General features: G+C 40.0%; 1 protein-coding gene across 15 annotated transcripts in view; it reads right to left on the bottom strand.

Annotated features, from left to right (window-relative positions):
- The window catches only part of CELF2 (CUGBP Elav-like family member 2), a 451,396-nt gene that overhangs the window by 18,733 nt on the left and 419,596 nt on the right, over positions 1–13,067 (bottom strand). For 12 of the 15 annotated variants that reach the window (XM_058420361.1, XM_058420360.1, XM_058420359.1 and 9 more), the window contains one exon: positions 894–1,013. In XM_058420361.1, coding sequence (XP_058276344.1) covers positions 894–1,013 — 120 coding nt within the window. Of the gene's footprint in view, positions 1–881; positions 1,014–13,067 lie in introns of all 15 variants that reach the window. The other 3 variants (XM_040062988.2, XM_040062984.2, XM_058420358.1) reach the window with 1 other exon arrangement.

Genomic DNA, 13,067 nt, shown 5'->3' with positions numbered 1-13,067 from the left:
ACAGAAAGGACATCATGCAGAGCATCAGAGTGAGCAAGAGATACTGAGGAGGACATCCATTCCTGAGGGTACATTATGATGGGTCATGGACTGGCAATGACCAAATAGATTCCTTGCATTGCAAAAGGAAATGCAAGGAGCAACAGCAGCTAAAGAAAAAAAAGAGGGAGGGGGAAAAATGCAGCTGGGCAAATATCTTCCATTGCAGGCAAGGGTGAAGTCATCATAGCAGAAACAATAATTTAAAAAATCCTTCTTCTTCAAGAAAATCTTGACCAAGGCTAAGAACAAAGAAGAATGTCCTAACAACTACTGGCATCTGCCTAGATGGAGAAGCCAGGGTTGGTTAAGATGTCACAGGATATGTGTGTGTGTGTGCTCTGGCATTACAGGTGATGGACTGCATGTTCTCCTATACTTGCCCATTGAAAGACTTGCCTACATTTTTAAAGCATGTTGCTCTCAAGTCAATTAGACATTTTAAAGGACTGTCTCCCTGGCAAACATCTTTCTTAGCACCACATTTCTGAGTGAGGTTTTCTACATTGGTGTGATACATCTGTTGTCAGACTCCCTCAATGAAAAAGGAGCCTCTCCTATAACCTATAACCAAATCCCTGGTGACAATTCTTTTACCTTCCATATGCACTGCAAGAAGAGGAGTCTTTATGATGGGACACCAGGAAATTCACTTTGCAGAACAAACTGTGTGAAACTAAAAGACTCCAGAGAACTATATATGTAGTAGTGGTATGGAATTGAATCAACTTGACCCCCTTATTTGGCGTAGAGATTAAAAATCATATTATAACTTTACAATTGATAAGTTTTTGTGGCATGATTATTGGGGAAGGCTGTCCACCACAGCAATAAATACTCACTGTTTACGGTACCTGCTAGTGCATTAATATTATTCAGTCCAACAGTGGCTCCAGCCAGTCCTTGGAGAGTACCCAGAGAAGTCAAAGAATTCATGGCCGCACCAGCTGTGGAATTAGCAGTTGATGCAGCCACTGAAAGGAAAAAAAAGCAAAGCAAAATTAAGGCAATTAAGTTTGTTTGTTTTATTTGATCAGAGAACAGCTTACAACCACACACAGGAGCACAACAGGGCTACTTGCAAGGAGAAGGGAAAAAGAAAATGAGACCAACAAGACCAATCTTGTTCAAGACATGAACAATGTGATTGTTCATAGGAGGTGTTGATGATCTAGAACTGAAAATACTAGATCGCAAAATTCAGTACTGTGCTATTATTTGCAAATATAATACCAAACCAGTATGTGTGGGATCAGACACGTTCTCAAAAGTTTGTCAATCAACCTAGCAACCCAAATTGATCAGCTAACCGGGCTTTCGGGATTTTGCCACACCCCTCAAAGTCCATCATTAAACAAACAAGAATTACTCAGTAATTTTGTCATTCAAAAGATTACTGTTCTGGCCCCAATGTTCTAAGAGTAAGTTTAATTATTCTGAGTGAAGACACTATTCTCTAGGACACTATATGAACTTCATTTAAAGACCTGAAGATTAGAATAAGAAGAATGACCAGGCAAGCACAAAATGTAACTACAATTCATTTTATTGCAGGCTTTTTCCTGCCCTTTGTACATAGATAGTGATGCATACACACCCCCATGATACTGTATGTATCCCCAAAAGCTCTGCCAGAGGGGAAAAGGTGGAAAAAATATATCCTTGATGCTACAATGTCAAGGGAATGATGAAAGTAGGTGAGATGAATCCAGCTAAATTATGTGTTTAGGGAGAGAAAGAGACTCACTCTCTTGTCATAAGAAAGTAATAGAGAGTCATCATTTGGGATATGTTGGGTGAACTAGAAATACCTGTCTGTCTCACAGAAGGGCCTTGAATAACGAGCGTAGATTAAACACTTAAATCACAGTTAGGTAAAGGTATACCAGATGAATCACACTTATAAAACCTGCAGTAGCAATTAGGTTTTTCGCCCGTCTCCTGAGCCCTACTTTTGTGTATCAGTCATAAAGACTTCCTTTTTTTTTCTGTTATAAAGTTGCATTATCTTAGGAAAAGTGAGCATTTAAAGTCAGTTTTGTTGGTGATGGAGGCACATCATGTCTACAACCAGTTTTTTTTGCTCCTATTCATTACCTAGCTATGAAATAGTTAATACCACTTTTATTCGATGCTTTTTTAGGCTGTCAAACACATCACATTACTCAGTGAACCCTCAAGAAAGTGAAGTCTCTAGAGCTGACAGGATCCAGTAAGGAAAGTAGGAGGTAGCTTTTTCACTCTGTGGGTAAACCTTGAAGCTCTAACCTACAAATAACCTGCCTTTGCAACATTAAGACCCACCAAAGACAAGTTTTCACACTCTTGGGGCCTTGAAGTACAAAGAATATTCTTGCTGTGGGGGAAGAGAGATTTCCAGACTCTGTTATGCAGTCCTTGTCTTTTAGCATCTGCGATGTCAACACGAATAATTTTATATGTTGCAAACAGAAGCAGCTTTGACTATTCAATCTGTCCCCACAAAGCAATAAGAATCCAATAATATTTTTGATTAAAAAAGTAATTAAAAAAACAAGAAAAAACCCCCCAATTTTTTCAGATAATGTGGGCATCAACAGAGAAGAGAGGAAAAAAACAAAGTGAATTCCCTGTGACCAACACTGGTCTGTGTTTCTGTCAATGTTCATTAGCAAATAATTTAAATGATGTATATAAAACTCAAATCTGAAGGATCTGATTAGTTTTGACTGGACTAAATTCCATCCATTTTCTGTTTTAGAGGATTATTACTATCTTCTCTTGAGGAAACACATATAGTTAAGAAATGAGAGAAATGGGGACTAGGAAACTGCCTGTAAATTACATTAAAGCTGGGGGCAAATAGCTCCTGTGAACAAGAGCCATATGCTTATGTACTGTCAACACATCTGTCGGAAAAGACCAAAAAAAATCTGCTTAAAACTTTCCCTCTTGTGCAGCCCACAGTGTATTATGGGTGCTCTAAATACTGACTGCTCCAACACATGCTCCAGGGATGGTCAGTATCTGGGGCCAACATCTCTTTTCTTTTTTTGGTATCGAGTTTCTCTGTTCCAACAGGCAAATAAAGAGCAGGTGCCTCAGTGGTTCTCCCACTTGAAGCTGCAGTGCAGATTATCCAGTTTGCCTGAACAAAGACTTGGCACATATTCACTGTACAATATTGGTTGAAGCCCTAAAGCACCTCAGGAATGAGTGTTATGATGTTGTGGTATTTCTTCTGCTTAGCAGTGATCTGCCTCACAGATGCAGTGGGACAGCGATCTTTCCTTTCTGGCTTAGTATTTCTTTGAGAAGAAAGAAACTGAACACATTGTGTGGTTTCCACCATCTTATTGAACAGGGGGTAAATAGAAATAAACTCCTTTTTTTCGGGTGCTTGGAAAGATCAAGCATGAGGCTTCCTGCATGAGACTTTCTGAGAGACCCCACAATAACTGATTGAGACCTGCATGAAATAAAGACAGTGATAAACTAAAATATTACCATAAAGGGGCTATAAAACAGAGGTGAAAATTTCCAACAAAATGCTGTGTAAGACCAACAGATGAAGCAATGGCACACCCTGTTACCCAGAAATCTAAAGAAAGATGAAAAAAAAGTTAAAAGGTCCTACGAGAGAAGTGTGAAGGCTTAGACCAGCTGAAAGTTTTTACTTCGTGTGCTCCCAGATAAAATCCATCTAGAGACAAGGACCACGCTTCTCCTGTCCTTTGCCATTTTCTAGTTCCTTTCAACTAAAAAATTGTAACATATAGTAAACTGAAGGGAAAGAAGAAAAATCACATGCCTTCTGGTAACAGCAAATGACTGCACTACTTCAGGGGAACCTGTATAACTCTCTTGTGTCAGCAAAACTCTCAGGCCTCACAAATGCTCAGAGTACTGGCAAAGGAAGAATAATTCACTGTCAGAATACTTTCTATATTTATGTCTTTTAGTTGTCCAGAAGACAAAAATAGATTGGCTACCTACATAATTTATAAATTGGGTTTTACCAGGTTCCTCTGACAACAAAGAAATGAAAAAAAAAAAAAAAAATTAAATCACAACTTCCTTCAGCCTCCGCACCAGAACATTCACAGAATCACAGAATATGCTGAGTTGGAAGGGACCCACAAGGATCATTGTGTCCAACTCCTGGCCCTGCACAGGAAACCCCAAGAGTCACGCCCTGTGCCTGTGAGTGTTGTCCAAACAATTCTTGAACTCTGTCAGGCTCAGTGCTGTAAGCACTGCCCTTCAGAACCTGTTCCAATGCCCAGCCACCCTCTGGGTGAAGAACCTTTTCCTGACATCCCACTAAACCTCCCATGACTCAGCTTCAGGCCATTCCCTTAGCTCCTGTCACTGGTCACCACAAAGAAGTGGTTCAGCGCCTGCCCCTCCTCTTATTGTGCTTCCTCCATTTGACTGACTAAATTTTCGCTATCAACTTCAAGCCAAGAAACTTGGCCTTTGGTTAACATATTCTTTAACAGAGCTCTCTTTGATACAGCAAACACGTTTTTATTTGGAGTGGTTGCTCCACACAATACAGATATTTGTGTTTAACTACTAATGCTGCACTCACGGAGATTTTTAAGGCTGGAAGGAGTTGGCATTTTCTAATGTTCTCAAAACATTCACTTCTGCCTATAAATGGTTATAACACATTTTAGGTCAGGTTTTTTTTTTGTTTTGTTTTTTTTTTTTTTTTTAAACAGAAATATGAACTAGCAATGAGCCATTTCTCTTTTAAATTTTAATTTAAATAACACTTCAACACAAATCCTAAAATCTATGCTAACCTAGAAAAACAACAGGAATTAGCATAGAAACTTTTGGCCATTCTTTTGGCTAGCTTATGTCAATAGAGTCGCAATGATTTACATCATCTGGATTTGCCTCAGCTGGAAAACTAGATTCAGGATAACAGCATCTAGGAAAGGCAATGATGTGTAAATATTTCTTTGGCTTTGCTACACACACTGTGGATGGAATTAATTTCCCCATCTTTGGCAGCCTCGTTAGTTTAAGCTAGTCTAGTCTAAACTAGACTGTTTCTGAGATTTAAAGACCTCCAATTCAGACACCTTAGCCTTAGACTTCTATTTCAGGTTGGGCTGAATTTCCCTAAAGAGCACACAGATGAGCTCAACTACCAGATGCTACTGGTGCCTTTCCCAGTTTTCCCTCAAACTTCTTGTGCTGTCCTGGATAAAGCAACTGCTAGGATTTTTGTTGCAAGAATTTCTGTTTCTTCAGAGTTGCTGCCTGTCTCTTAGAAAGCTGTATTTTGGAGGCACAGGCACATTTTTGTCATGTCTATTTACTTCCTACACCTCACACCAAGGACTGCCCTTGGTAGAACTTCTTGCTATACTGAAACCACAGACCTATGCATGTCTGCAGTACAGCCTTGGACAAATCCTACCTCTCTGATGTCTCAGGCAAATTTATGAAGTGAATTATAGAATCAGAGATTGGTTTAAGTTGGAAGGCATCCTTAAAGATGAGCAATGAGTGATCTTCAACTAGAACAGGTTGCTCAAAGCCCCATCCAACCTGACTGTGACTGTTTCCAGGGTTGGGGATCTACCACCACTCTGGGCAAGCTGTGCCAGTGTTTCACCACGCTCATAATAAAAATTTTCTTCCTTGTACTAGTCTAAATCTACCCTCTTTTAGTTTAAAAGCATTGTCCCTTGTCCTATTTCTACAGACCCTGCTAAAAGGTTTGTCCTGGTCTTTCTTGCAGGCCCACTTTAAGTACTGAAAGGCTACAATAAAGTCTCCCTGGAGCTTTCTCCAGGCTGAGCAACCCCAAATCCCTCAGCCTTTCCTCATAGGAGATGTGCCCCATGTCTCTGACCATCTCCAGGAATCCTTTTCCCACAGTGGAGGTCAGGGTCCAGAACGGCTGCTGAAGACATAGAACTAAATAAATAACCTAGTCCCTGACAGTTGCACTGAAGGAAAGGACCTATCCAATCACACATGTGCCACTATGTTTTAGCAGAGAAATCATTTGCAGTGTGTAGTCAGGCTCATTCTTTCCTTTATTTTTTTGGTAAATGTCTAAGTAGGGGAAAAAAAAAAAAAAAAATCCAATGACTTCTCAGGAAAGTCCTGTACCACTAAAAACCGTGGATCTCTTGGAAACTCCCTGCTATATGCGCTAACTTGGCACTGTTTATGGGCAGTGTAAATTATGCACTTCTCCATTCCTCTCCACCTTGTCCTGTTCCCTTCCTCCTCTTCCAACATGGGCATCCTGTCTGGAAATGATACACAAACTGCAAGTCTTGGAGTAAGACACTAAGCACATGAGGTGTTAAGTGAAGTGAAGTTTCTTATTGGAAGCATTATTTTGGTTATAGAGCAGGACTAGTGGAGAGAATGGGCAAAGAAAAGCAAGGGTAGCTTCAGCTCTTTGTGGGCATGGAGAGTTGCTCTACACCCTGCCAACCCCACCGATGTGAAGGGCAGCTATAAAGTTTCTAGAGCAGAATCAGATTTCTGGTGCTGCAGGGCATCAGGGCAGCTCCAAGATTAGGGCTTTCCACACAGAGATCCATAATGGTAACTGTGTCAGCTTTCCTCTAGGCAGCCCTTGGTTACACTCCACAATTCCCTGTCACTACGAATGCATGGCACAACATGAAATTCATTGTTTAGTCTGATATCAGCCACTTGCTTATTGCCTCTCGCCTGTGAACCACAACTTTGTTCCTATTGTTTTACTTAATGGACAGTTTAAATAACTCTGTGTTCAAAGTACTTTTTTTTGCTCCAGTTAAAACGATGTAGTAGTGCACCATAGATCAATACTGCCCACAAATTTTAGGTTCAGCATCCCTGCAACTAAGCATGAGAAGCTGCAGAAAAAATGTTCTCTTTTGGGAGACGCTCCTGGCAGATCTGTATTGGCAGTTGTCCAAGTCCAGTATCCTCTTTCTTGCATTGAATTTGGGTGTACTTCTGATTTTCTGCCGCCTTCCTAAGCTCACTGACTCCAAGGGCCAGATAAAATGGATCTGACACTGGCGCTAACTAAATGGCTGCCATTCAGAGGGATTCAGATGGGCAGAACTGGCCAAGAGGAACCTTATGAAATTTAACAAGGATAGATACAGAGTCCTGTACCTGGGGAGGAATAATCCCTTTCAATAACACAGCTGGGGACAGATGGACTAGGGAGAAGCTTTGCTGAAAAGGACCTGTGTGGGTCTTGGTGGGAGGTGGCCATGAGCCAGCAGCATGCACTGGCAGCAAAGAAAGCAAACAGCATCCTGGACTGTGGAAGAGGAGCCAGGAGATCCAGGTTTCCTCTTTACTCAGTGCTTGTTACATCACATCTAAATACTACATGCAGATTTGGGCTCCTCATTGCAAGGAGAACACTGCTCAGATGGGGGGAGTTCAGTGGAAGGTCAGCAAGTTGGTCAGGGGCTCCAGCACTCATCCTGTAATGAGCTGGGCTTGTTCAGGCTGGAGAAGATGGCTCTAGGTGAACCTAAAGCAGCCTCCCAGTTCTTAAAAAGAGGTCATCCACTAGATAGAGCAATAGTGCATGGAGGGAAGAGGAGAAGTACATTGAAACAAGGGAGGTACTGTTCAGATATAATCAAAAACATTTGTACTGTGAGGGTTGTCAAGCACTGAACAGATTACCCAGATTGCTCCATTCATGTCCTTGGAGGTTTTTAAGACTTGTTTGGATTAAGCCCTAAGCAACCTGATCTCACATGAGCAGGGAGTTGGGCCACAGACTGACCTTCCAACCTCAATTATTCTATGGGAATTAGAGCAGCGTAGGAGAAAAGCAGAGAAAGTTAGCTCACACTAAGGCAGAATGAAGGAAGGCCGAAGAATGAAGACGTGTTGAAAACTGAACAGTAAAACCAGTTTCTGTTCTTGGGTCTGTTTACAGAAACAGAGGTTGACACTGAATATGCCACTTAACGCATCTGTGGTTTTGATTCTGGGCTGCCACAGCTACACTGTGTGGGCGAGGTTTCTAGGGCCCAATCTACATCTAACAAAAGAAGTTCTGACCTTGGATCTTTCCTTGAGGTTTTAGATTCCTCTTAGATTCAGCAATGTGCAACAGAAAATAAAATCACAGTAGAAGAATGTAAAGAAAAGGATATAAAGAAATCATATAAAGAGAGTAAAGGCCCTAAGAAAAAAGAAAATAAAAAAATAATATTTCTAACAGCTCCCCAGTCAGCCACAGAAAAAAAATTGTAATAGTTTATAAGAGAATTATAAGGACAAAAGAAAAAAAAAAGTATTAAACCCAAAGTAGAAATCTCTAATTTCAGCCAGCTGAATTTAAAATCTTTGTTTAGTACACAAAATCTCTTGGGTAAACAAAATGTGCCTTTGTCCCTTGCTTAGTCCAAGAGGGATAATAAAGCTAGGAGACAACACTGGATTTAAGGATAATCAGATTAAGGCTGCGTTCCCTGTTTTCTTTCTAATTTTTAGTTGCAATAACCAATGATGTTTGGAACTGTGTCTTGAAAACTGTATCTAAACATGAGAAACACCTGCTGGCCTGGCTGAAAGACTAAAGGTATTGGACAAAGTTTTGTTGTGTTGGACAAAGTCTGTGCAAAGCTTCTGACTTTGCTTTATATTGTATTAGTTTTGTGCTGGTACTCTCTTAAACAGAGAATGGCACCAAGCTACAGGAGGCTCTTATGTAGATGAGAGTCTGGACCACTGACCTGGAGTTAGGAGAGATTCTGTAAAGATCTGATATTTAAGGTCAATCGATTAAGGCGTGTTATCTTTATGCAGCACTAACACCAATTGTTGTGGTTGTTTTGGAGAGATGGAGGCCAGAGTTTTCTCCTAAACACACAAATGGAATATCTCACAATGGAAAAGGGGAATGATTCAAATATAGTAATGCTGGAGCTTATGAAATGAGGATTATAAACACGGTGTGGGGGAGAAATGGACAAGTCAATCATGGTGCCCATGTGACATTGCTCTCAGGAATTTGCAGTGGTGTTTATGGCTGAAATGAGCACTTTCTATGGGCTCCGACTGCAGAAGGAACATTTTAAAGGGGAAGAATAATTAAGCAATGACAGAGGCATCATCATTATTAGATAATCACAACCCAGGGGCATTAGCAAACGTTGAGTGTCTCTAATCCCATGGGGTCTAATTATTCTGTGATAATAACCACACCTCCAAGTTTTAATTTATTCTTGTGGAGAATCTGGAGGGGGAGGGGGAGAAACAGGCGCATTTTAATATTTTTTGCTAAAAGAAGATGCAGTTGGCCTTTCACTAGGGCTCATCAGTATTCTAATCTAACTAGGATGTGTGATTGGCATTAAATTGTCTGCCCTTTACAGTGATCTCCAGCCAATCCAAGTATTCACCCTTGCACAAACTGGTGCAAGGGTGCTTTTGCTAACAGTACCAGCAGGCCCTGGTTCTATTTCTCAGGGCAGATTTTGGCAAAGGTGAGGCAGATTTTCCTGGTCTGGAGAGGTGTATTTTCCATAAGGTCCTCTGACAAACACACTGCCATTGGTATGGAGAAAGAAGTAAAAACTTGAACATTTTCTGGTATCTTGGAAGTGCTGTCTGACATGTCAAAAAGGAAGATTCTAGGAAGTTTAAGTGCTCTGCTTGAGCTTGGATAGGATAAAATTAAAGTGACAGATACACTCTAGGGAAAGAGCACAGAAAAGCAAGAGAGCAAGAAAGAGTCAGGGGAAACAAGAATGACAATATAGAAAGACATATACCAATATCACAGCCTTTCTCCAGTAAGTCAGTGCCCCTCTGCTTCTTCATTACTCACAGGTGAACTGTGCCCATGAAAGTTTGTCCATTTCTTCTCAAGGAACAGGGAAAGAGAAGCAGCAGTGAGCAAAGGAAGAAGGGAGAATGCCATGCATTCAACATCTGGTCTCTTTATTGTATCCATGTGCATGCATGGGCAAATGAGAGCAAGCATGACAGAGAGGGAGAGAGAGAGGAGAGGAGAGGAAGCAGTCTTTCCCCATGGTGATCCTTCTGGTTCTGACTTTCTGAAAACAGGTTTATATTTTACAAAGTCCTCTGTGAACACTGAGTTATACAAGGAAAAAAAAAAAAAAAAAAAAGACAAAAACAACCCAGAAAACATAAAGAGGTGAACCAATTCATTCAAATTCTTTGCAAATTCAGAAGCCAATTCTTCAACAATGGGAGAATAACTTTAGGCTCACAAATCCATACTATTCAGCACTGTACAGGTTTTTGAGACCTAAGAAAGCTTGGGAGAAGTGAAAATCAGGGACCCTCATTTTAATCACTTGTTTATGTTAACACCTAACTTGACATTTATGATTGTCATGAAATTACTGTGTCTACACCATGGACCTTCCACAGCAGCGCAAAGGAGGAGGAGAAAGCAGAGAATGCATGGATAGGTACTACACATATGGCAAACAAACTTAGTAATTGGTTATTTTTGCAGTTTTCTAGCCCTGTGTCCCATATTTTCCTCCAAACCTAACTGTCTAGCAGAAGGTACATTAACAAACAAGCGTTTATTGATTAGGCATGTCTCCGTGAATCTAGGCTGGTTTTGTGAATCTTTGTGTTTAAGGGCACATTTTCCTATGAGACTTTGAAGATGAAGAGAGAGTAAAAAGCAAGTTAATATTATGGGCCAATTCCATGCTGATGCTTCCATTTTGTTGAAATGCATTTCTTAGTGAAGACCATCCATCTCTAGAGTAAACTACAAGTTGTACCTCAATACTGTGCCTGCAACATGTTTGCATTTTCCCCAGCACACTACAATGATAAATCACCTTTGGTTTTGGGTAGGAAGTACTTCAGAGTGGCTCGGGAACAGAGTAATAAGGCACAGTGGACTGGCTTGAGCTCAGCTTCATAGCTGACCATCAGATATTTCCAACTGTAACTCTAACTGAAATCAAACATAATTGAATCACCACAATATGAGGAAAACAAAGAAGAATTACTGAGCACTTACGTTCCTTTTTTCTCAGTGGGGCCAAGGGCTGTGGCTGTGCTCGTTGAAGCACCACTGAGTTCACACCAAAGCCATTTCTACAGGGAACTTCCAGCTGTGCTCTCATGTTTATTACAGCTATCTCACACAATGTGGAGCAGGCTATTGTTCCGAGATGCATGCCCTGATGCTGAAATGACCTCCATGTGGAGCCACTTCAGAATACAGCCACTTATAAATCACTCTCCGAAGAATTTCTGGTCTAAAATCAAGAAGGCTCTACTTGAGGCCAGGATCTCCTGCCTGGAGTACAGGTTCCTTCACATGGCCCCTGGTGTGCCTGCAACATCTTTGACACACTTTCAGCACTAAGCATTGACAAACAACATGCAGCAGTGTCTCTCCATTAAAAAGAAAAAAAAAAAAAAAGAAAAAAAAAAAAAAAAAGAAAAAAAAGAAAAAAGAATGTCAGCAGAGTCCAAGGCTATCATTCAAGATAAGCAATGTTCTTGTTCTACAAGTGCTTACCACATGCATATATGCCAGTTCAAATTCTAGTACATAGGAAAAGATGGCTTAATTCATCTTCTTTTCCCCTTCTCTCACACATCTATCTTAAGATCAGGTAAAAGAGTCCTTGGGATGTGTTTGCCTTTCTATCACAACAAGATGTTTCTAAAAGACTTGTTTCCTTCAACCCTTAGGAGTCCTATCCATGGTATCTTAGAATAGAGATGAACTGAACTAAATATAGAAAATTTGAGTTTGTAGTTAAAGGAGTTATGTATCCTAAAGGTGCATGCAATTATTTCCATGGCAGATGGGTTTCTAAATGGGGTGTGCAAGCGCAACCTTATTGCAATAGCACATCCACAAAATACAGTTGTTCACTCCTGGGAGCTGCAGAACTTGAGGATTACCTTGCCTCATGCAAAATTACTCAGCCAGGTCCTTTGCAGACCATTTGTAAAGTCATATTGGGTTCACTTTGACACTGGTTCTTTTCATCCATATTGCATGCCATTGTTCTGCAAACAGCAAAGGCAGCTGAGGGTTTACTTGGTTTTAAACTCATGCAGTTGTTGGAGATATTTTTGTTCAGCCATTGCATAGAATAGTTCAGTAGCCCCATATTAAAGCAACTTGTTCTTTTGAGAGAATGGTAAAACAATTAGGTTAAGACATTAATAATAATAATAATAATAATAATCAATTAGGATTTTTAGATTAATATTTTTTACTATTAATTATATTTTTTTCTGCCTTAGGTATACAGACCAAGAGCATTAATGGACACAAGCACGATCCAGTAGGATCGAAGGAGCAGTGTTGGCAGTAGTTGAAAGCTCCTTCAAATGCATGAGTTTTTCTAAGATTTACATTATTTCCTGGGTATTATGAACTGCAGCATTTTCTGGGCTTGTAACTTCTTGTAAGATGTAATACATATAAGCTCAAATATCTACCTGTGTAGGCAAGCTGATACTATCATCTTTCTTTAGCAGCAACCCTGAATGAACTTCAAATAGTGCTTCCAAGAGAAGAAAAAAAAAAAAAAGCTTTTCTTTTTTTTTTTTTTTTTTTTTTTACAGACTGGGATTCTTGTAGCTTGAAATAGAGATTAAGAGTGGGGTAGAGAGACACTTACAAAATATAATGTATTATACCTGTTACTTGTATACTGTAAACAAAGTAAATCCTGAAATGTGCTAAGGCAATGAATTTAATACTTTAGGAAGATGATAATGTAATAATGTTTAAAAAACAAACATGTCTGCTGTTGAATTAGATCCTACTAATCCATGGTTTAGTACTGTATACTGCTTCCTCAAAGAAAAAAACAAAAAACAAAAAACCCTAAAAAAATTAACTAGCACAACACTTGACTGAAAACACACACAGGTTTCTGCCCTTTGGTATTAATGGAATTCTGAGGAAACAGCAGGACATTTCTGCACCAAAAATTCATAAATTTATAATGTTGATCCTAAAACAGATAAGGAGCTTTGCCAAAATGACCCCTCCAGTTGTCAGGCAGCCTCACACTGCT

The sequence above is a fragment of the Hirundo rustica genome, chromosome 4 (genome assembly GCF_015227805.2).
Source record: "Hirundo rustica isolate bHirRus1 chromosome 4, bHirRus1.pri.v3, whole genome shotgun sequence".
In the NCBI taxonomy this organism is placed as follows: Eukaryota; Metazoa; Chordata; class Aves; order Passeriformes; family Hirundinidae; genus Hirundo; species Hirundo rustica.
Note: the sequence above shows the minus strand (reverse complement) of the source record. Positions and strands in the feature narration are given on the sequence as shown.